This window comes from Hirundo rustica, chromosome 4 (assembly GCF_015227805.2).
Source record: "Hirundo rustica isolate bHirRus1 chromosome 4, bHirRus1.pri.v3, whole genome shotgun sequence".
In the NCBI taxonomy this organism is placed as follows: Eukaryota; Metazoa; Chordata; class Aves; order Passeriformes; family Hirundinidae; genus Hirundo; species Hirundo rustica.
Genome location: NC_053453.1, coordinates 5,962,331 through 5,986,621, shown reverse-complemented (window position 1 = coordinate 5,986,621; position 24,291 = coordinate 5,962,331). Strand labels below are relative to the sequence as shown.

The 24,291-nt window shown below is 43.4% G+C and overlaps 1 protein-coding gene across 3 annotated transcripts in view; it reads right to left on the bottom strand.

The window, feature by feature from the left end:
* CAMK1D (calcium/calmodulin dependent protein kinase ID) overlaps window positions 1-24,291 on the bottom strand; it is a 210,872-nt gene that overhangs the window by 98,965 nt on the left and 87,616 nt on the right. For all 3 annotated transcript variants that reach the window (XM_040061863.2, XM_040061862.2, XM_040061864.2), the window contains exon 2: window positions 20,516-20,647. In XM_040061863.2, the coding sequence (XP_039917797.1) occupies window positions 20,516-20,647 (132 nt within the window). The remainder of the gene's footprint in view (window positions 1-20,515; window positions 20,648-24,291) is intronic.

Here is a 24,291-nt window from a genome sequence, read left to right as displayed (position 1 = left end):
GCACAGCTCCTTCTGAAAACCTCCTCATCCTTGCAGAAATCCCCAGGAAGGAATCTTCCTTCTGAAGATGACTGTCAGCTGCCTCCTGGGATGAATCCACCTGCTGTCCAAGATCCTTACTAGCTGTAGGCTTCACCTGGGTACGTCTGCTGAGGATGTCAGCGTGAAAATCATTTCTAAAGATGGTCAGAAAAAAGCTAGAACATAATTCTCCATCAAATACTGCTAACTTCTTCCAGGACTAAAACACCTCCTTGTTTGCTCAGGTTGACCACAAAACTACTAAAAAGGAATTTCAAACAGAAAAATCTAAAATTAGCTACCAAACTTCAAGCAGGTATGTGCGTGACCTGTGTTTTACAACCCCAAAAGCAAAGTGATTAAGACCTCTGTTGAATTTGCCAGAAACTGGCAATTCCTCATCCAGTTGGTGCATTACTCAGACAGTGTGGTGATGGTTTGCAGGATGAAACAAGACAGATTTGTGCACACCCTCTCTGCTCACTGCAACCCCTTGACTGCATTAATCCTCCATTCCAAGCAGGATTTACTTTTCATCATTTTATAAACAGGCTGAGTGGTGCTCAGGATAAAATGTCCATCCACAGCAGGGAGTGAGGCCAGCAGCTGAAATCAAGAGGCCACTTTACTCTCTGAGCTTCAAATCATGGTCCAGAATTGATGGAGAAGGGTCCACTTCCCTGTCCCTCAGCATGACCATCTGCTCCTATCTCAAGAAATCTCACTTACAGCCTGACTTATCTGGTCAAATCCTCACAGATTTCTAACACAGAAACCTATGATGTCCAGGTGAATGCCCTCGAAATGGGGACTGTTACACATTTTACAGTATCAATGCATTTTTTAAGACTAAAGCATACTTTAAATAATTTCTGAGGATTCACTGTGCGCTGTTAGATAAAGAGGATCCCTCCCATGTGCAGTGCCAGTGGCGACACCATCTTTCATCCAATGAAAAACCAAGCAATATCCCTCTCTGTAGGGATCCATGGCTCACATAAACGTGGTATGATGATACAACAGCTCTTTTAAGACTTTTTAACAGAAATTATGCCTTTACTTCTCACAATCATAAGCTTCCAGATCCTCTGGCTGATCCACATAAAAAAACCTTAAGAATCCCACTGGCACTCTTTGCAAGCTGCTCAATCTTATCGCTAATTACATCCAGTTAGATTTTATTTCAGAAATAACTCTGCTGAAGTTAAAAAAAACCACTAAAAAATGTAAAACTACTGCAGCTAGGAAGAGATTTAGAGCCCAATTCTCCAAACAAAGTATTCTATCAGGTAGTTTAAAAGGAAGGTGATACAGTATTTCCTTGTGGTAGCATTTATTATTTGTTTAACTAAAGCTCAGCAAAAATAATAAAATATCTGTTGTCTCAGTGACTACAAAGGCATATTTCAGGCCTGGGAATCTGCTCCACTTTAGAAGAAATAAATTCATGTCAACAACCAGCACATTTTGCCAAACAGTTCTTTCACTTCTCCCACCTCTCCCTGGGTTAAAGGCTGTTGACGAAACCCTCTTGCCCCATAACTCCAGAGTGCACATTCCATTTTTTCCTGACACCTTCACACAAACGGTCTTCCACTTCTGCCACCTCTCAGCCATTTTTTTTTTTCCTGTAGACACTGAATGTGGGAAACACTACTGATTTTCCAACAGCTCTGTGGCAGCAAGAGAGCAGGCTGAAACCTGGAGCCCACCCACCTTGAAAACCTTCCTCCCAGCACTTATTTCTGATGGAGATTCCTTGACAGCACCATTCCCCAGCTATTCTGTTCTCTCCCCAAAGCCAGGGTTATCAGATCTGTAGCAGCCCCTTTGGTTCCCCTTTTAATTCTGAGAAACCTTAGCTTTGCCCATCTTCTGAGAGCTGAGGAAATGTGTGTTTCTCCACTAAGAGCCCCCTCTACTCCCTGTTTATTCGAGGACATTTTCTCCCATGGTGCCTTATCTTTGCCATTGTTTCATGGTCTAATTACTTCCCTTCCGAGAGCTTAATTTAATTTATCTCCTTGGAGTCAGGCAGGATCATATCAAATATGTAAACTCAGCTGGGCATGACATTCATACAAACAATGGCTCCTCCTGCACACAATTCCTGCCCTATCACAAACAATCCCACTTAGAAAAGGGAAGGAGCATTTGTGAAAGTCACCATTTATTGCCATTATTGCAGCAATCTTGTACTGTGAAAACTCAAGCTACTGCTAGCCAAAGCATGCTGCAGTTTCCTCTGAGGAAACAAAAATATTTTTGGATGAAGAATAAATAATCAGCTTGGAAAGCCCTGAACAAAGAAGCTTCTGACTGAATTCTAATGGAAGGAAATTGTTTAGACAAGTGTTTGTTTTCTGAAATGTTAACAGGTTTCTGATGGTGATCTGTACTGATCCATACACTGCAGTATAGCTCAAAATGGCTTTTTCCCCCTTCTCTGCTCTTTATATCGCTGTGCTCTTTGCTGGGTGTCTGTCTAGGCTGGTACCTCGAGGGTTGTTACTTTTGGCCCATTCCTGGATGCATTGCCAGGATGTTGTGGCTGCAGTCAGTGGTAACATTCCCCATATTTTGTTAAAATGTGGAAGAACAATCAGATGACACAGACTTTAAATGAAATCTTTATTCTCTCTCCGTTACTAATATGGACTGTGGCTATCTTGCATATTGGGATGTTGTCTAATGGTTGCTTTCTCCAGGCAGGTCATTTTCTCCTCAGAGTTTGAGTAAGAGGGGTTTATATACACAAAATGCATAACAGAAGTGACAGAAAAGGTCCATGCAAACACGAGGAAAACAACCTCAACCTAGATAAGTAGAAGGAAATTTCATTTAATTATATAGCCGACTTTTGACTAAATAGTTTGAGATTTTTTAAAAAAAATTAAAACAGAAAGAGCATTTGGGAAATTCTTAAGAGACACTTAATAAATAACACAGAGTAATTATAGTCATAATCTCAAACAGGCTGAATGGGAGATCTTCTAACTCCACCAGTCAACACATGGAATAAAAAAGTGAGCCCAAGCTGAAGCTGCTGTTGTTTTTATCCCCCACAGAGGAGAGCAGAGAAAGCTGTTGCCCAACATAACTTGCTCAGCATCACTGCTGGTGGCATGGTAAAAGTAGGGGGTGGCAGCTTCAGAAGAACTCACACAAGTGTTTAGCAAATGCCAACTTGTCTAGTGGTCTGGCCACTGAAACAAGATTGGCTTCATTTCCATCTCACACTGCAGAAATCAAAACAGCCTATTTGAAAATAAATATATCATCTTTGAGGCCAATTAAATTTTGTAAGCTGTGACCAGGGGGAGAAGAGAGGATCAGATGTTGGGCTTCATAATTAAAGCTGACTGCAGTCTAAATTACTAAGAGATTTTGGCTTGTCTTGATTGCACATTCCCCAAGATAAAACTCTAATGACCGTCTGATCTGGATCTCCCTCTGTTCCTTGTGTGGTTGTCAGGAGCCTGTTACAATCCCTCTGCAGAGGTGGACTCTTCCAACTTAGGCTGTAGTGTCTCCTGTCTTTACCTTGACAGGAGAGCCCTGTTCAGTCCCCAGCTGACATTACAAGTGCTCACTTGCTAAAATATGGATGGGGAAAAGGAAATAATAAAAGCAAAAACCATAAAGCAGAGGCCAAGTGATGAGCAAAACACCATTTTTGCAATTTGGGCAGACACTAATCCCTGAGATAAGGATCTTTCTTAGGAAAATCACACCCAAGATCTTACTAAATTCAGGGCAAGCAAAGCAGCACGCCACGTATAAAGACAAGTTGTTACAACTTCAGGACATATTTTTCATGCCAGTGCCAGTTTGACATGTGTCCCACCCTATAAAATTATTTTCTATTGCTTCTTCCTACGTGATACCACCTTTAAAACAGTAATTAGAGGACGTGTTTGTTTAGAGGAACACAAATTACTGCTTTGCTTCAGGGCCTGCTTAGCATGTCAAGTTATCCTGGAACCAGAATAAAATCACCAGTGAAAAATAAATATTCCGTGTACAGTTTCATGCAGAATGTAACACCTCCCTCCAAGGTGCTCATGCATCATTTAGTGCTTAACACATTCCCAAGAAGCAGGAAATAACTCAGACAAGCCTCAGCACTTAACCATTTGAGGGCAGACATCCTACTGCAGTGATGTCCTGAGCAAGGTGGGACCACTTGCAGTTCCCAGAAAGGAAACAAAAAGACTTGGTCCCTACCTTGACTCCAGGTGAGTATATTTGCCTTGACCATCTGAGCAAAGAGTTCACAAGAAACTGGGCTCAGTGCCCGGTTTCATTCTCACTGTGGGTCGATCAAACATCCGTGTGCTGCATCTCACCACAACATTTCAGCCTGTGCTGGTCCCCTGCTCTCTAGGGCATCCAAAACCAGGTTTAAGTACTAATCTAAGAAATTCATACACAAAGCTTATCTTATCTTATCCCAGGGAGCATCTGCCTCTCCACCAGACTCAGGTATTTCAGCAATGGCAGTCAGACACAAAAGGTTTGGCAGGTACAAGGAAAAGGGACAAAGGGTACCTCAATGGCTGAGCCAACACTCTGGAAGAGCTTCCTGGAGGTGAGCAGGAGGACACACTGTGTGTGTTTAGGCAAAGTAATGGGTTTTTTCTATAGAAATCACTACTAAAGGATATTAGTCCAGGGTGGGGCCTCAGTCACCACCACAATCCAAAAGATTTTCTAGCAATGCCACGTTCTTGCCACCATCAGATTTGCTGGAAGACCTGTTTCCTCATCAATGCTTTTCTCATAGATGCTAGTAAAACATTTCCACCTCTTCACAGATAGAGAAGGATCTTTTTGTGCTTCATTGTTTGCAGTGTTGCAAACACAGTGCCAAGATACCATGTTGAGAGGTAACTATGAGCTCTGATACTTAAAGATATTTCAGGCTAAGAAATGCACACACAAATAGGTTTATAACATGGTCTGTACCACAATGCACATCATGTCACAGAATCATAGAATCACTACGGAAAAGACCACTAGGATCACCAAATCCACTGTCAGCCACATCCACCACTAAACCATGTCCTCGAGTGCCGTATTTTTATGGTTTTTGAACACTTGCAGGGACAGCGATCAATGACATCTTGCATGCGGCTCTTCTGTTTATAGCAGACAAGTCAGTTGTGTGAGGAACACCATTAATTCCAGCAAAGGCATGTGAAAATACTGGAGTTCTTCATGGGACAACACGCCCAATGCTACTGAAATAATCTGGGTTAGAGCAGAATTGCCAGCCGGGGACTGGAAAAGAAGGTGTTAAGGTATCTGGTGGGCAGAGACAGCTACGAAATGGATTAGCCTTTCCCAAGTCAGAAATACCACATGCAGATTACAGAAATCACAGTGCTGTCTACTCGGTGGAGGACGTCTCCTCAGGGCTTTCTTTTCAAGCAGACCGAGCCCCGGTAAAGGTCAGCATCGTTTACAGACAAATCTATTTTGTAATACACGGAGCACACTGTGCCTCACACGCAAAACTCGCTGCCTCGGATCGACACAAATCCTCCTGGGCATCTCCCTGCAGAGCAGGGAGGACAGGAGGAGCTCAGTCAAGCAGCAGATTTGCCATGCCTGCATCATGCACACGTGGCGAAACACACCTGGGTTAGCTGGTGGTAACACCTGAGCCCCCAGTGTTCTGCAGCCTGAGGGCTCACTGATCCCTGTTTGACTTTGTGTTGACTCAGGCAACAAACACTGGGGAGGTTCAAGCTCTTGTGCAAATCTTTCTTCAGCCATGACCACAGCCTTACTTCTGGCCACGAGTCTCAAACATATGGATGGCACCTCTGACAACATCTGGAACTGACTTCCTTGAGTGCAAGGATGATCTGGCACCTACCTTTCACTTGGCTGTTTATAGCTTTTAGAACTTATCTGCAAAACTCCTCTGTCTATGAAATACTAAAGGCAAATTTGAACAAGCTCTAAGTTTGCCAGGGGGTTCACAGTTCCCCTTCAAATTCTTGGCATTTGTGATCACTTTCAGATTTTTTTTTCTATTTTAAGTGAGAAGTGCAAAAATATGCAGCAGGAATTAACTGTTCGGGAACCTCTTCAGCATCCAAGTTGGAGAAAGATTTTCTTGAATCTTCTCATCTTTCTCCATTCCACTTTCTCCTGGATTACTCAATCTCAGAAGCATCCATATAGCCATGTGTCATGCTTAAATATATTTTCTGTTTAGAGTGATGTGTGTGTTGTGCCTCCAAGGGAAGGGGGGATTACTACATCTGTAATGATCCCAAGCAAGGAGCATTTTTGGTCTGTTATGGGACAATGACTCCTATTAGCAGAGCTATGGAAAAGCTTCTGGTCCTACCACAGCGGACTCGATGCAGCTTCTTTGATCAGCAGTAGAATTCTTCACCATTATCAAAAGCAAAGAGGAGAAAATGTGAGGAAATTTGTCTACAAAACAGCAAGACCAACTGCTCACAATGTTCCACTTTATTTTTAATACGAGGAGAAGCGCAGCACTGCAAAGCAGTTTTTTAATTCACTGCCTTCTCCCAGCAATACTTTTGGCTTTGTAAAACAGTGCCAAGTGCTGATATTTATATAACTCAGTAATGGTTGTGATTATGCTTCAAAAATGTTATTTCAGTGTGGCTATGCCATCACCCAACCAACCCTGATGCACATGTGGCTTCAGGAGGAGTCTTGGGGAAGAGATGGTCTTTCAGGACCCTCAAATGAAAAGTTTAGTCTGGAACAGACTCAGAAAAAGAAATTATTTTCTGAACTTCTTCCTCCACTTTGAAGAAGGGAAACCATGGCCAGAACCAAGCACAATACCACAGACTCCAACACTCTCAGCAGCACCAAATCCCTTAGCACCATCTTCTCCCTTGTAGAGTGGCCACAGCACAGGAATGGGCAAGAACTGGCTGAGACTCCAGTGAGGCCAATTAAAAGTGATGTGAGCTCAAATACTTACTTGGAAAGAGGAGTTAATATATGGGGATTTCCTGAAAAATGTATCCAATACTAACTCCATCGCTAGTGTTTGCTACTAGAGGTGCTTTAACCTGCCACAGTTCGCTTCTGCTTTCTTCTGTTATTTTATTTGGAGGTGGGTTTTTTTGTTTGTTTTTTTTTTTAATTCCTCCACACTTCAGCATGGTGGTTTCCACCCAGGGGATGGCAGACCCTCTGGAATCTGTGGGCTTCACAGCGTCTGTAAAGGATAACTTAAGTAAATCCATCATTCAGGGCATTCAAATTAAATTGCTGTGGAGGAGCTGGTTTTGCTACAGGAAAAAAAAGTAAGTACCTGCCTCTTCAAATGGCTGAAAGCCATTATTATAAAGTCATTTTCAGAATAAGCTCTTGGGCTTTTGCTCTTTCATTTTCCTAAAAATGAGACACAAATCACCCACAGCAGTCAGAGCACTGATTCCCCCACCAAAACCCCTCCTTTTGCCCCATTTCCATATATTTCACGTGCTTGGCTATGTGTCCTTGGTGTGTCTCACCCACACAACATCAGTGTGCTCCTAAAATCTACTCCTCAGTTAACCTAAAGTTACAGGGGGAATAAATGGATTTAATAAATGAAGACAAAATCTGGATTATCACCAGGAATTATTGCCAAATCAAGCCCTCTTATCAGGATTATCCCACTCTAAAAATGCTTTTTTTTTTCTCCTGCCATGCTCCCCGTAAATCACTGCATGCCATAGGAACACTTTCAGTTACAAGAGTGTGCGTGAGGAACGTCCAAAATATTCTCCAAGTGCCCAACGGTGTCTATAAAGAAGAACGCTGTGCTCAATTCTGCATAGTAAAAACAGAGATTCCACAAGACAAGGACCTATCTAGGAAGAATATTAAAGAAACATGAGATCTTTCTACATATTGAGAAATACACCCACCAGTAAACAGAAGTCAAACCCTGACAAGTTCCCAGACAAATGAGAATGATTAAGTATTTTTTGGAAGGAGTATATGGGATGCTTTTGCAGCTCTAGTGTAGAATCAGGAGACTCTCACGAAGGCTGGCTACCTTTCTAACCACGAGTCAAATCCAGTTATCAAGATCTGTGCAGCATAACCAGATGAAATAAGACAGCCCACTTGCTGCAGTGGGTCAGATCAGGTGAGTGCATTTCTCCTTCCAGAATCAAACACAGAGTTTAAAGGTGCTGAAACACAAGGTGTAGTCCAAAATGAGCCTGAACTTTTGGGCAGTTTGGGTACTGTTTTCTTCTCGAAAAAGGCCTGTTGCTTTTTCACAACAGTCTTACTGATGTTTCCAAGATGGTTCAAGGCCCAGAGCAGCACTGAGCCGAGGGCTCCCTCTCAGGACTGACATTTCTTGGTTTGCTGTTCACAACTGGGAGGACTGGGATGGATCACCTATGACCAGTGAACAGTCACCTCCCACATGGATGCTGTAGGCATAATCATGACACAGGAAATTATACAACTGACTAATAAAATCTGTGAGGCCTTCTAATGTCCTCTAGGTAGGGGATTTCAGTGGGCTCCAGATCACTGTCCTGTGCAAATACTTCTAAAAATGCCACTCAGGTGTGCTTGAGATACAGATGTGACAGTGTCAACACAGGCTCACATCTCTAAAGTTTGTAAGGTTCCCTGGTGTGTAAACTGATACCAAGCACAACCCTCTACACTCACTGGCATCCTCTTTCTGTTACTTGCTGAATCCTCCCCAAACCACGCCACTAATAAGTTTACCTGTATCAGCTATTCTGTAAGTATATACAGCACTAAAATAAACAAATCTAATTATGTTAAAATAAAATGGTGTAGGTGTTCCAGCTTGAATAGCCATTTAATGCTCAACTATGGGGAAAGAAATACAGTGAAAGACTGCCAGAAATACTGACATCAATCTTCCATTTCAATAGCAATTCAGAGTGATTCCAAATATAGTTGGACATATTAAGAAAACAGCTCTTGGGTAAGAGTGCAAACTACGTCATCATAAGAAAGAAAATCAGAAACATATGCTTCTAATGGCAAGAGGAATTTTAAACAAAGTCAGCAATTCAGCATCCTAATAGTAAAATCAGAGAGAAGAGGGGAGAAAATCCCTACGTGCCAACCCAATCCTTTCAGGGTGAATTTGATGAACTCTTGTCTGGTCTTTCAGTTTCTAGAAGGAAAAACAACTTAATGACACCAGCAGGAGAAAGCCCCACTAGGTAAGGCACAGACCACGCTCCCCACGCTCTCACAGGATTGGATTCCCTTGTTCCAGTTCTGTGGCTACATGGAGGGAGGAGAGGGGACATGGCCAGTCCCTGGCAGATTCTCTCTCTGCAGGCTCAAGTTTGGCCCCAGCCACAGCAGCTAAAATCAGCAGCAACACCACAGAACACCCACTGTTCCCAGCCATAATCAGAGACGGCACAGAGCTCTCGGAGGGAAAGCCAGGATCATGTGTGGGCTCAGCCAAGCCTGAGTAAGGAGGAGAGGAAAAGGAGCAGCCACCTTTGGAACAGTAAATCCCCATACGGGCTATGACACTTTTCTTAGATGCATCAATCCAGGAGGCACTGAGGAAGGGGAGAGGAGGCTGTGCAGCACCTCTGCTGTGTATGAAGCCCTGAGTTCACACTGCACAACCACACAAGACAAAGCCCTGCAATCCACATGGGTGACCTCAGCTTGGGCTTTCTTTCCCCTTTTGCTCTGGGCCAAGATTCTCAAGGGAGCCTCGAGGAGTCATGTAACCAAGTTCAACGACTTTGAATTTTCCTATTGACCAGAATAGCATTAGATCATATTACCCATGCCTATTTGTTAATGATGAGTGCTCGTTTACCCATGCTGGTGCTACATGGCTTGGACGTGTGTGTTGGACACCATAAATGGCAAGGATGATGCCTTCAAGACATAAACACTGTGGGACATGCAGGAGTTTCACTCAACAGCAATTTTCTCGCAGAAGGAAAAGTTTCAAACTTCACGAAAATTTTCAGCTTCCCTCCCACCAACCCTCTTGTAGCAAATACAAATCTGACAGCCATTACTATTACTGTGACACAGAAAGGGGAGAACTGGCACTTCTACGTAAGTGCCAATAAAAGCTGCATCTTTTCGGATCATGTCATATCCACATATTTGTTGTGGGTTGCATAAGAGAGCATATATAAAACCATGAAAAAGTCCTTTCCTCTTTGTTTTCAGTCAGAAATCCCCCATTATCCTCCTAAAGAGCAAAGCTGTGAACAGCCGCTGTTTTCTCTTCTAATTATCAAGTTTACAGCAGACATGGGAGTGACCAGATTGCTTCGGTCTGGAGAGATGCTTTTTGACAAAATGTATTAAGCCAAACGCTGCTGCTGCTGCATGGGAATTCTTCCGCTTTTGGTGGAGGGGAAAAAGAATTGGACAGCTGAGAAACCACCCCAGGCCAATGTGGACTTTCCAAACCAGTATTTCAGCATGGGTTAACTATTGCACTCAGAGCCCAGTCCACCAAAGGCTGACTGCAGGGAATGGCTGCTTAGCTGAGGCTGTAAAGATATGTGTGTAAGTCCAAAAAGGTCGCAGTTTAATCCCTGGTGCGTCAGCCAAGACAGGAGATAGCACAAAGGTATGAAGATATTTGAAGCAGGTTGTTATTTTATTTGGTGGGAACCAAACAGATTATATATAGAAATTTGGACTAATCTCAGAAGGAGATGCTGCTGGTGTGCAGAAAAGTATCTGGCACAGTTCACTGCTACTTATTTGTCAGTTTGTTGTTTTGGTACAGTATGGACCTGTAACACATATTAGATTATTTGCAAAAGCTTCCTACCAATATATCCTCTCAAAGTTTTTGAACAAACTTTCAAGAAAAAAAGAAATAAATTCTGCTATTTATATGTTTAAATGCCTTCAAAGAACAACCTATTAACCCTAAGAAGGCTTGAGTTCACCTCTACCTTCCTGGACAAAAAAAAAATTAAGGGGTAAGTCAAGGAAGCGAAAGCATTCCTGTTCAATGTAATGCTCCATAATTTTCATTTGATAAAATAGCTGTCAGAGTAAAAGCTGGCTATCACCTATCCTTAGGGAAATGATTTCATAGTCCACTTACTGATACAAATTGTCAGTATTAAAAAACTAGCCCAAAGGCTTCTGAACTTAGAGAGATTTAAGACCTGGGCAATATAGCCAGATGCCTCTGATAGCCAGAGATGTAGAAACATGGATGTAAGCAAGGAAAATGTTAGGCTTTACTTCGAAAACCGTTTTGGCTAATAGGCTTAAAGTCCTATAGTTGCAGAAGCACAACCCCTTACTAGGGACACTCTTAATTCAGGATAAAAAAAGATCAATTCTAATAAAGCCAATGCCTTAAGAACGTAAGAAAAAGTTAAAAAATTAGGATTTCTGATTTTAAAAAGATAATCAATGTTTAACTTGGAACAAAATTATCATCAGCATTTCCTTGGTCAAACTGATCACCAGGGAAGGCCCCACACTAAATGAATGTTTTATATGTCTGCCTTTGTTGAAAGAGAAATTCTCTACATACAGATATTTTTTTAACTTTTTTTCCCCCCTAAAAATTCTTACTGAACACAAACAAAGCGTTGTATGAGTAAGCATTATAAGAAAAAAATCAATATGTATCACAGTTGACAGCTGCAGACTTAGTTGGTCAAATAGCAATTAATTTATGCAGCTGTCAGTTTAGGATATTTTGGATATCTTCCAAACACAGAGGTTGCTGTCAGGTTTAACCTGATGCAGCAGAACGTGGAACAGAGTACAAATATTTCCCCATTTTATTATGGTCAGAATCAGCCCCCTTCTGCCAAACTCTGGTGTGAGACACCTAGAACTGTTACCTTAATGAGACACAAAATTTAAGCATGATTCATCTTCTATAAATGAAAACAGGAGGTGTAAGCTGCCAACTGAGTTGTTTTCAATTCACACTGGAGTCTCAGAAAAACCTGCCCACTGATAACATTACTGTCTAATTTCATATAATGAAGGCAAAAAATATAGAAACTTGTGTTTACAGAGCATTTTAATATGCAATTAAGAGCAAAAAAACTGCTTTGGACAAGGAGTACTCAAGAAAACTGTCATTTCTGATAAGATTTCTGTTTCTACCTTCTTGAACTGACACTTTTGGAATACTTGTTTACCCTCCCTGTACGTTCTGATCCACTTAGAAATGAATATTTGATGATTTCCATGGCAAGTGAGGTTTGAGCTTAGATGCAGTTGTGTACCTGGAGGATGCTTCCAGCTGGCCAGATGATTCTTACCTTGGATTTACTTGTTCTCTTTATGCAGTGCTTCACAAATTACAATTCTCCTTCACCACTCCAACAGTCCAGTGTTTTCTGAGTTACTGATGTGGATTTTAATAGCATGAAAGTAAGATAAAGGATTATCCATTTAGTTGCTTGGACCTTGGATCTAAAAACTTACCCATCACCAAAATGTGGCCACCCTGTGGTTAGAAACCAACTGGTTCCCAACAGCACATCACAACAGCTTATTACAAAACATTGAATTCTTCCAGTTCATGTTTCAAGACAAAAGGAAAGAACAGAGGAAAATGCAATAGGTTGATAATATTTAAACAAGGACATCTTCACTTCCCTAACGTCGTGAGATGTTTAAACAGCTTTTGTACTTCTTCCAAATGAAGAAATTAGTTCCACAGAAAAAAATCCAAATCTCTTATTTTTGTACAAAACATTCCAGATTACCTATAAAGGCTCTTGGGAGAAAAAAACAGAAGAGGAAGTACTTTGCCTAATGAAGTCACCTAGGAGTACACTGAGTACATCCTTAGCTGCTTTTATTCACCAAGACATCCTTGAAGTTTTGAACTGCCAGCACTGGAGAAAATGCTGTCCCTAGTACCAAAGCCATGTGCTTGCAAATGAGGTAACTCTTAGGTTTAAACATGTAACAGACCTTAAGAATCCAGATTTAAAGCTGAGTCAGTTATCAAACTTTTAGATCTTATTAAAAAGGCTTTAGGCATCTTCACAAGTCTTTTCCTTTAAGGTAACAGACAAAGCCAATATAATCGGATACTTGTACCACTGAAACACCATCATAGCCATCTTCCTGAGATGGAAAATAGATCACATATTCTCATTCTGCAGCTAGGAGCTCTGAGAGGACCCTGGCTTTGTTAGTCCACCTGTGCAAAAGGCAGGCTCCCCAGGGAAGTGGTCACAGCACCAATCCTGCCAAAGTTCAGGGAGCGTTTGGACAATGCTCTCAAGCACAGGGTGTGACTCTTGGTGTGTTCTGTACAGAACCAGGAGTTGGACTTCACGGTCCTTGTGGTTCCCTTCCAAGTCAGCATATTCTGTGATTCTGTGTGGCACAGAAGCAGACACCACCTAAGGCTGACATTCTAAACTAAAACTCATTCTGCTATTTTGGACCCTTCTTAGAACTCTTTCAGAAATCAGCTGTTACTTCCTGGAATTATTTTAAAAGTTGGAGCATTGAGTGACAATGTGCTTCCATGTCCTTTTCTAACATGGATATGCCATTTTTTGAGATGAGTCAAGGTATGGGGTGACCTTGGATGACAACAGTTATGCCAGTGAGGTCTGGTAAACCACCACCACCACTCAGGAGAGAGGACAGCTGCGTCACCATCCAGCAATTACAGTGAAATCACCTCCTTGGAGGAACACAGCTCCCTGAGCGTGCAGGTGTGAAGTCAGGCTGAGACACAGAAATGCCACACACCGTCCCTGAAGCCTGACCCAGCAAACTGCACGTCAATGGAACTGTGCAAGACCAGAGAAGGTACAAAGGATTCTGTGATTATCACTTCAGAGGGGATTTTTCTCCTTCATTTAATGTATTTTAAGGATTTTTCAAGATGCCTTGATCTGTTTCCCTACATCTGCTTACATCTAATCTAGCATGAAATGCAATCCAGGCAGTCCTGGCTGCAAGTCTCCCCCTGCAAAGTTTCCAGCATCTTAGTGATGAAGAATGGTGTCAGCTTTGTTTCAGGTTTCACCTTTTTTTCACTGGGACAAATTCTCTGCAGCAAAACTATTTGCTTAACGCCGAGCCAAGTGCGAGTGCCAAGGCAGAGCTGCCCTGTGCCATATCCACACAGAGAGGGTCAGATTCCCTTTCGCCTGAAACCCGAGAAGGGCAATTCATCCAGCCTGCATCTCCTTGATCCAGGAGATGATCTCATGGTTTGGGCTGATGTCAGCCTCCAGGCATGCCCAACTGTCCCCCTACCCAGAGTTTCGTAGATCCTGGCTCCTTTCCACGCCTGCCTGCCTCCCTAGCAGGGATTCCTGCAGAAGTGTACAGCTGTAAGGGAGGCTCCACAGGCAGGCACTGCGGTCCCTCCAGGCATCCAGATCAGCCCAAAACACGTATGGAGGCAATGATGGAACAAACCCATGCATGATGCCAACAAATATATTCTTGGAAGGGCCCTACCCTGACACCACTGACATCACCATCCTGAATGGTACCACTGGGTATCCCACCCTGGCTAGTGGCTGTGTGTTTGAGCACCCTGAGCCATCCTTGGGGATGCAGGGCCCCACTGAGGAGCAGGTTTTTGGGATGTCCTGGATTTGCATTTGGCAGGGCTTGGAGCATGGCAGCACAGGGAGAGCAGAGTCAGCCTTCTGTCACCCCGGCGCAACTGCAGTGGCATGAGCAAGCCAGGTTTAAACAAGTAAATCTACATAAAAGCTTTCTCAGAGAGTGATTACTTAATATAACAACCAGCTGTCTCTTCAATTCTTGCTGAGGCAGTCGATTCTTCTCACCATTATTCACAGAGGGGAAAAAACAGGGAAAAAAAAAAAACAAACCAGCAAGCTTGTTTTGTCTATAGAGTAAGCAAAGCACCAGAGAAATTATGATACCTGGCAGACAGTGATGTCAAGTGTTTTTTTGTTTTTTTTGCATTTTCATTTCCTAACCATTTATCCATTTCTTGACAGAAAAAAAGAGCCCTTACTGCTGAGGTGCCAACAGTTAATTAGTCATTAACCCCTTAGAGGTCAATCCCACAGCTTTTTGTGCAGCAGCTACACAATCTAATTACCGTCACTTTTATGTTAGCACTTATCAACACAGGATGTGAATGCCTCCTCTTTAGTTCATCAGGTTCTGTACTCTCCTGTGTAACCTTGGACAGAAAAACAATTACCACAGGAGACCATCAGTGGGCACCAGCAGAGCCTCTGGACTGGGAAACTGGAGTATGGGACCACCCAGGCCTGCAAGGGCTGCACTTCTTGACCCCAAGACAATAGGTGGGTCTGTCCCACAGAGTCATTCAGGAACATTCATCTGAATTAATTAAATGCCTGAATTTATGTTAGGGCACAGTGAACTTCTGCATGGCCGATTTTATTCAGAATTAATGTAGCCTTTGATTCCGAGTTAAATTGCACAGAAGAGTTTAATAAGAGGTAACTAATGGGTTGCAAAACTAAATTTGGATTCCTTTTCCTGGAGGCTATCGGGTCAGCTCCGGGGGGGGATGGCGCATAACAGAGATAATCCGGGACAAAGAAGTTTTACAGGGAGTCTGTACGCGGGCTGCTGAAAAGGAGCAAAGAAGTGTAATTTTTTTAATTGTCCCTGCAGCCTTCATGTAAATCTTGAGAAGGGGTGATTCTTCTACATTTGTTATCTTTAACATGAGGAACAGCACCAGGTCCTGGCATGGAGCAAGGGGCTCCTTTAACCATCATCTGATTTATGGGAGAGCAGGAGCTCCCACACTTCCACCCACATTAGGAAAGCTTTTCACTGCTGGATTTTGTTTAGTTTTACTTTGGGTATAGCCCTGACCTCCCAGGTTTTGCAGGAGGATACCTCCCCTCCTCTCTCCTGGTTCCTTATCCCAGCAGTAGGTCCTGGTTGTAGGTGCAGGCATATAAGGAGTGAGGCAGTGCCAGGGCATGAATCACTGCCTGAGGAAACAAGGATGCAAAGCACTGGCAGAAGTTTAGCTGACCTGCTGCTAACAGTTCGCTCTGTTTAACAGGAAAACTAGCCTCAGACCTCAGTAAGGCATGGACTTGATTTGTAATAAGGAATTTAATGATGCCCCTTCCAGAGGATCTGGGATAGTAAAGAAGTGGGGGAGAAGGTAAGAGATACCTAAATAGGTTAGAAATTATTTTAAAAATCCCTGTTCAGCAGGAACTAGCCAAAGCAGAGTATGATTTGCTAGCTAGACAGTACTGCTTAACAAGACACACGTGCACATTATTGCCATTAAGCAATCAATAAAGCTGGGTGCAGGGCTACACACAGTTTATTGTTCCTCCCTTTGCTTTGCTCTGACTCAGCACTGAGTCTGTACAATTGGGCAGGTATTACCCAGGCAGCAGGGAACTTCTTGTGATAAACAGTGGTGTAGCCAAAGGAAAAAAAAACCAAAACAACAAAACCAACCCCACAAGCAAATCAGGCATATTTTTCTCTGACTTATAAGCTTTTTTTTCCCCCTCTTTAACTAGAACCTCAGACTGCTTCTTCTCTGCAGTCCAACTCTTCACATTGTGCACTGCCTTCAAGAACCTGTCTAGCAGATGATTCCCCTTTCAGCGTGTTCACACCTGCTCAATTACCATAAGTGGAAGAAATTTCCTCTATTTTACAGCAAACAATGGAAAGGATTGCATTTCTCTTTCTGCTCAAAACCAGAACACAGCTGCTTTCAGAGCAGGTTTTGAAACTCCCCACACGTCAGTTCAGAAAAAGGCTGTGTCCCACAAAGGTGACTGTGTGCTGCTGTTCCCCACAGCCCGTTGAGTTGTGACAGTCCAGTTCCAGAGATCCCATTTTCTTCCTCAAACAGATTCCAAGCCATTCTAAGCATGTTTTCCACATGTCTTAATGTCTTAATTGAAGATATTAAGAAAACTCCCCTCTTGATGTGGTACCAAACACAGGTGCCCAGTGGCACCCTCCCCCTTCCCTGAAACATCTGAGCGAGGGGAGCTCAGCCTCCTCACCAATTTCACTGAACTAATTACTGCCCGAAATTAGGCACATGCTTAAATGCTTTGTCAGGCCCAGGCTCCTGGGTTAACTGCAGACTCAGTCTCTCCCAGCACATCACTCGACAGCGAGCTCCTTCCCACTCCGTCCCCACCCATCCAAGTCTTCGGGGAACGTTGCCATGGATTTCCACGGGACACAAGAGTCCATATTGGAAGAACCCTGTTAAGGTTGCTAGGCGTAAATATTGACTTAACGGCTCTTCCGCCTTTTTTCTTTTTTAAGCACGGATTTGTTGGCCACGGCTGGAAAAATAGCATTATGGAGTATGCCTGATTCACTCTGGCACTCACACAAACATGCAGATCAGTTGGCTGGCAGCTCGGCTCCTCTGTTCGCAGAACATCGCTCCTAAAATGTGTCATTTTGTTTTGGCAGCAAGAGCGTCCAAGCCCACAGACAGAGAGATAAAATCTCCTACCTTCCATGTACTTCACATGGGAGTCGCTGACCTTAGGCTGCACAGAACATTGGATTAAAACTCCCAACAGACACACAGAAGGACTGACAGAAGTTTTGGTTTCACAGTAAGAGCCCGGCCCAGAAACCTCCCCGCTCACGCCCGCTCTCCTGGGTCTGCCGACACAAGAGAGGACAGGAAAGCAACTGCAGGTAGAACTGTTTATTCAAAAGTCTTTTCAATAAGGGCTGTTTCACAGCCAATAATCTGAGAAAAATATTACCTCGAAATATTGACAAAGACAATAAGCAGAGGTGAGAGGGGACCCAAAGCTTTCGGTCGCTGGGTTCATGTTTTCATCACCAGTAGCCCATGCTCAGGCCTTTAATCCCGCCTGCAAAAAATGCTCCTCGAAACATTACTTCAACACACAGCGTCATTCAAACTCTCTCCCACATTGATTCTGCCAGCTCTGAATGATTTGGCAGGACTGGCAGGGGGATGAACCTCCACCAGAGATGCCTGAGGGTACAAAGTGTATGGGACACTGTGGGCATTGATCCTGGATGTGCCAGCACAATCTCTGACCATTCCTAAAAACCTGCTCACCACACACAGGGGCATGGGCAGCCCACCTGAGAGCTGGCAGGGAATATATTCAGGATTTCCTACCAGACCTCAATTTAATACACAACTGGAGGAACTCAAGAAGGGTTGCTACTTTTCACAACACTTGGCGGAGGTCTGCCAGAAAGCACAGAACTTGTCAGGGGAAAACAAAACTCTAATGATTGGAGATAGGAGGAGAAAGTCCAGTGTAAGACAAGAAATCCCTCTCTGACGGATCTCAAGGAGTTTGCCTGCATTTTAGCCAGGCAGGGTGTCTTTGGGACTTCCATCCCATCACAGTTTAGGCACCCTCAAAAGACATAATGCAAAACCAGACTGGGAGACTGGGATCAACACATGTGAGTATTTCTATTTACTTTGCATCCACATGTGCACATTTCTATCTGCTTTATATCCATGTCTGTGTCTCTACACCCTCCCCTCAGGGAACAGGGACCAACTGCTCCTGCCAGGCATCCTGTGTGCGCATCCTCCAGATGAGGTGGTTCAGTGCATGGTACATTTAAGGCTGTGGCACCTCAGAGCTCTGCAGGGAAGCCCAGGGCTCTGGGGTCCCACCCATTCATTAGCCAACACAAGAACTGGCCATTCCCACTCAGTGCTAAGCTACAAGAAACAAAAGCACAGGCACTTAGATGGAGCTTAGCAACAGCTGCTCAGGATCCATTCAACTGCTCTCCAATCTATTTTTACTGACAGCTTTTGAAGCAGAGCATTCATTGAACGGAGAAACAGGTTGATATCCGTTCTCCTCAACTGTAGGCAGAATTTAGTTTGTTATTTTCTAATTGTTTCCTTGGTGGCACATACAAATTCAATACTGCATCTGCAAGCAAGAACGTCTATTTTCAGAATAAAGACAATGACAGGCAAAGTTTGTATTAGCAACAGCTAAGTAGAAGACACCAGGGGATAAAAAAAGGGACATTCTCTTTTAAGGTCCTAACGTGCATAGGACAAGAGACTGAGTAGATCTAATTGCATGAAATGAAGGAATTTTCTGCCCACTCACTCTCCTGCCCTTGCAGCTGGAATAGCACAGCCTGGGTGCTGCCTCCTGGTTTCTCAGGAAAATGTTTGAAGGGAACAGAAACGTTTCACGAAGCAGACTCAAGAAAGAACCTAAAGGATTCCTCTGCTCTACCAGCTCAGGGTCAAGGCTAAATGCAAGTCAGTTCTTACTGCACGTGGGTATTTCAGGTCTCACACCCCACCCGAGTAACAGGGGACAAACCATCAGCACAAAGACTTTCAAGCTGTGGTTATTGCCCATTATTGCCTGGTTACAGAGATGGCAATGGTTGAGTTTTCTGACAGGTTCTCAATACAGTACACAGCAAGACATGCTGCATTTGTCACTGGGTTTACACTGACCCAAGGTGGGCTCAGCAATAGGAAGGCACTGCTGCAAATAGCTGTAGCTGTTTGGAGCTCCATTTATGCCTCTCCACTGAAAAGGATTCCCTCTGCCTACTGAGATGTCTGAATTTGCCCTTGAACCAGCTCCTCTGACTTAGGCTGTCTGAGCTCTTCCCCCAGTTAGTTTTTAGGATCCGTTTTGCCACGTGGTGCCCAGAGGATCAGCCATCAGCTCTGACATGACCAAGCACTGGGGCAAGAAGTCCCACTTGGGACAGAAGTGCAGCAGGAATAAGAGTGTCCCAGTCCAATGCAGAGTAGTTCTGTACAACTGTGCTACCTTTAACTCAATGAGAAAGTACTTTTAGAAGCTTAAAACACACTACATGAACCGATCCTAAAGTAATCAACCCCTTTCTGTTTCCCAGAATGAAAGTCAGGGGTGATAAGTTCAGATCCAAATGTCTCAAGTCAGGTGAGATGAATCCCACCTTCAGGGCATAAGATGAGGAAGAGGTAAGGATCAAGCCTCTAATAACCACAACGAATTCACAGCAATTGTGAAATTCCTTTTTCTAATACATGTATTCCAGTCAAAGTAAGGACAAAACACATCCCCCTTCCAAAAGTACAGAGGTACTACTCATCTGCATGGCACAGGTTAACACCATCTCCTATGACAATCCATAGCAGGTCATCATTTTAGAGCAATTAGCAAACAGACTGTTTTAAGCATTTGAAAATTATAACCCTGCTCCTGGTCTCTTCAATACCAATGTTGACATTCTGAGTGAATTAAGTTTTTTTATGGCATTGTAGACTTATTCTAGCCTAACTCCTCTTCTTTCCCATTTTGCAGTTATCTGGCCCCATTAATATGAAAGAAAAGAAGATAATTTCTCAAAACATTTTCAGCACCATTTAAATTTGCATGATCTTGTCTGCCTGTGACGGACTGAACAACTTTTCGGTGACATTTGTCAATCACTGTTCCTCAAATGCAGGAGTCTAACTGAAGCAAAGAGGCAGAAATGAAGGTCTGGTACTCACTTTCTCAGCACTGCAATTTCATTCTCTATGCTGCTTTCCTTTCCCTTCAGTGCCTTCTTGGGAATGCATTTGACAGCAAAGAGTTTCCCACTCGCTCTCTCTTCAGCCAAAACAACTTCGGAGAATGCACCCCTGAAAGAAGAGAAGAAAGACCCTGGTTTAAAGTGGTGCTTTTTTTTGAAACTTGTTAACTGAAACACAACCATTGAATATAGCTCTTCTGGCATCATTTGGAAGCTGCTCTTGTTAAACACAGAAATGACATTACAAACATCTTTCTTTGCCTTTACAAACATATGGAGACATTCACACTCATGCGAAACATTAAAGGCTTACCAAACACAACAATTTTAATAAAGAACTGCAGTCCACAGAGATATGAGCAAAGCTTGAAAATGAGAAAATACCATTTCTGAACACAGGGGCATGGACCAGCCTGGCTGCTGACTTGGTGGATGATATACTTTTCCCCTTTCAGAGATTTTTGGAGGTTTAATTCACAAAGCAGTGCAAAGTCCCCAGGGTTAAGTGACACACCAGTGCCAGGAGCGTTCCTGGTTTCTCAGCCACCACAAGAGGTCAGGGCCCCCACTCTGGTCCTCTCTGGGCTGCCCAGAGCTTCTCCTCACCGTTGGATCAGACTGCATCAGAATTTCTCTATGTATACAGAGTTTTTCCACAACACAAACTGATGTGTGTAACCACTAAAGCCAAAGAATTGGATTAAAACACAAGTCCATTGAACATTGGCCCAGCAGCAGCCTCCCTATGGTTACCCCAGAGAGAGTTACACAAATAAAGAAACATCATCACAGCAGCCAGTCACTAATTGCCAAGAATGGGCAGTGCTTCTCCTTCATTAGGTTATTTCATAACAGTGTATTATTCCTTGCACCGTCAGTGCTTCCTCCCAAGCCTCTGGACCTGACTGAGAAGAGGCCAGGAAAATGTTATAGTCAGTGCTATACACACATTTTTTTGGTTCCCAGATTTTTTGAGCATCTGAGCATCATTCAGACTCTGCAGTGGTACATTAGGACCATTCTTATATTCTGGAACTTGGTACTGGTTAAGCAGCAAGGTACTGGGCAAGAGACAGAGCATTGACTTGATAAGGAACACCAAATAATTGTTCACCAAAATCTCCTCCTGACACACCCACTTTGTCCAAGAGAGATCAGATCCAAAGACTTGTCTAACCCAATGACATCTGAAGGATCAGGATGAGCAACCTGGTCTAGAAGAAGGTATCCCCTGCCCATGGCAGGGGGTTGGAACTATATGATCCTTAAAGTTCCTGCCAACCCAAATCATTCTTTGATTCTATGATCCACCAGCTGAAGGTTTGTGCTTTATTTATAAGAAATAAAAGTAGTCTTTCCTTTATTATTTCCCCTCATCAGCAGATTATTCTGCTCTCCTGCATAGCTCACTCTGATAATAGCTCAGAAGGGCGCTGAGCAAACACAGCCATGCTCCAGACCACTCCTAAAAGGTTAGTGTTTGGTCACTGCCTCATCTGGCTACCACCAACTTTCTCTGGCTTTCATTCCCTACCACTGCTGCTTGCCTAGATGTTTTAAGGATAAACAAAAGAATTTCCTTTCCTGGACAGGCTCCTCCTTTTTAAGTCACGCACTTGGATGACACAACCAGGCTGCTGTGACCTCACCAACAGCTTCTGAGTTGCAAAACAGCCACGTGAATCATTAAGTGGATAAGCAAAAGGAAGAGGTTGCTGCTCTGGAAACAAAGTACCTGCTTACCCAGAACTGCTCTTGCAGCCAGCAGATAGGGAAAGAGTGACAGGAAGTTGATGAAAAAAGATTTTGCATGCTGTTATACAGCAGATGTTTGACAGCTTGTCCACATGGGGCAGTGATCCTCCGAACCAAGAAATGTTTTGCCTCGTTTCTACTAAAAAGGACAGAGTGTGGCTTCATTTATGCCACTTGGAGTAGCAGAATGATTCCCTCTTCTCTGCTTTCTGCATAATCCACCACAGCATGTCAGAGCATCACAGGCTTCAATTTAGGGTCCACACAGCTGATCCAAATGGTTTGCACAAATAAGCCACCCAGAGTGTTTTCAATTGTGTTCTTTGCTCTCCTGTTATGGACAGCCCTAGCCATTTGATTTACCAAATAAAGTTTTCATCCTGACCGTGGTGCCTGGGACAGCCAGACCAGAGCTGCAATAAAACCCCTTGGCTGGAAAGCCCCACAACCTCTCGGTGCTTTACCAGCTTTGGCTGCACACCAGAGCACCCAGAAACCCACAGGGCTGCTCCCAGCTGTATTTCATGAACCCCTTAAGTCACATCTGCTTAAGCTTTCAGCACTGCCCTTCAGTCCAGCTGTGCCTCGAACAGGCTCCTTGCCTTCAGTTAAACGGTGTTAGAAGCTGCAATATTCTCACCAGTCATTTACAGATCACACAGCTCCCCCAGTGTTTACAATATCATAAAAATACAGGGAGCTCCCATCCCAATCTGCACTTCATTGCTGATCTCAAACCAAAAAATAGTGGAAATCCCTTTATTTTCCCTCTACACAATATAATTAACTTTGTGAAGCACCTCTATTTCAGCTGGCTCCATCATTTCACAGGATTTCTTCCTCACTTATCAGGACAGACATGGTTTCCCTGGCTGGAAAGAGCCTCTGTGAATTTAAATGATTTTTTTTTTTTTTTTTGTGGAGCTCTGCAATACTCAAGAAACCCAATTCCCTATCTCCTTAACAACCTCCCTCATTACAGCATGAAATAACCTGAAGCTCAGCTAAAGCGTTTGGTCCCGTGTCAATCCCGGGCACAGACAGGGTGCTTTTACACAGTGATTTTTACATGAGGCCATGGCATGAAATTGCTAATGCTGGGAAGAGTTCCTGGGCACTGGGAGGGGGAGAACTGGGATGGATCTGCTGGGAAGGCAGGAGGGAGATGTGAGGAGGCAGAAGCGAGGCAGTCTGCACTATCCATGCTCCTGAGCTCACAGAGCAAGGGAGGGAGGTAAAGCAAGAAAGAGAAGGGAAGTGCTTGAAGGAAAGAGAAGGAAGGGAAGAGATGCAGAGAGGGATCAGAGTGTTAAACAGAGACTCAGCAATACAGGGCAAGAAGAAAGAAAGGGTGGGAGGGAGCACCAGCAAGGGAGAGGCAGCAAAGATACTCCTGGAGTCTGCCGGAGTCAGGGAAGAGTCAAAAATAATACTGAATAGATGGGAAATTATAATTTCAAACATGCAGCTGAATTCATCCACCCTTAATGACACTGAAGTCCAGCCTCCACTAAACCCCTCTTGACTCAGGCATGAAAAGGTAAATATCAGAGAGAAAGTCAGAAAGACAAGGCTGCTCATTTCCTTGCCAACAGTAATATATCCTAGAGCAAATCCCCCTCTCCTCAAAAAAGGTCCCCAGAACTACCAGCTCAGCAGGCTTGCTAAATATTTTTTTCTCCCCAAAAGGCATTAATATTACCTTTAAAATCATTATATTAATGAATAAAGCAATTTATCTCTAAGAATTACAATTCTTTATTGAGGTTTAAAATATAATCGTGTACAAAGTTTTAGAAAGAAGTTTGGGGTAGGAAAATACTGCATTTTACACCACCAACATGACAGGGACAAAGTCTTCACCTCTCTGAAGAGGAACTTCTAAATCCTTCAAGAATTTTCCCTGTCCTGCCAGCAGATAATAGCAAACAAGTAAAAAAGTATCATGGCTTTGAGGAAGTAGGACAGTGGTGGAAATGGGTAACAAGAAACTTCTGC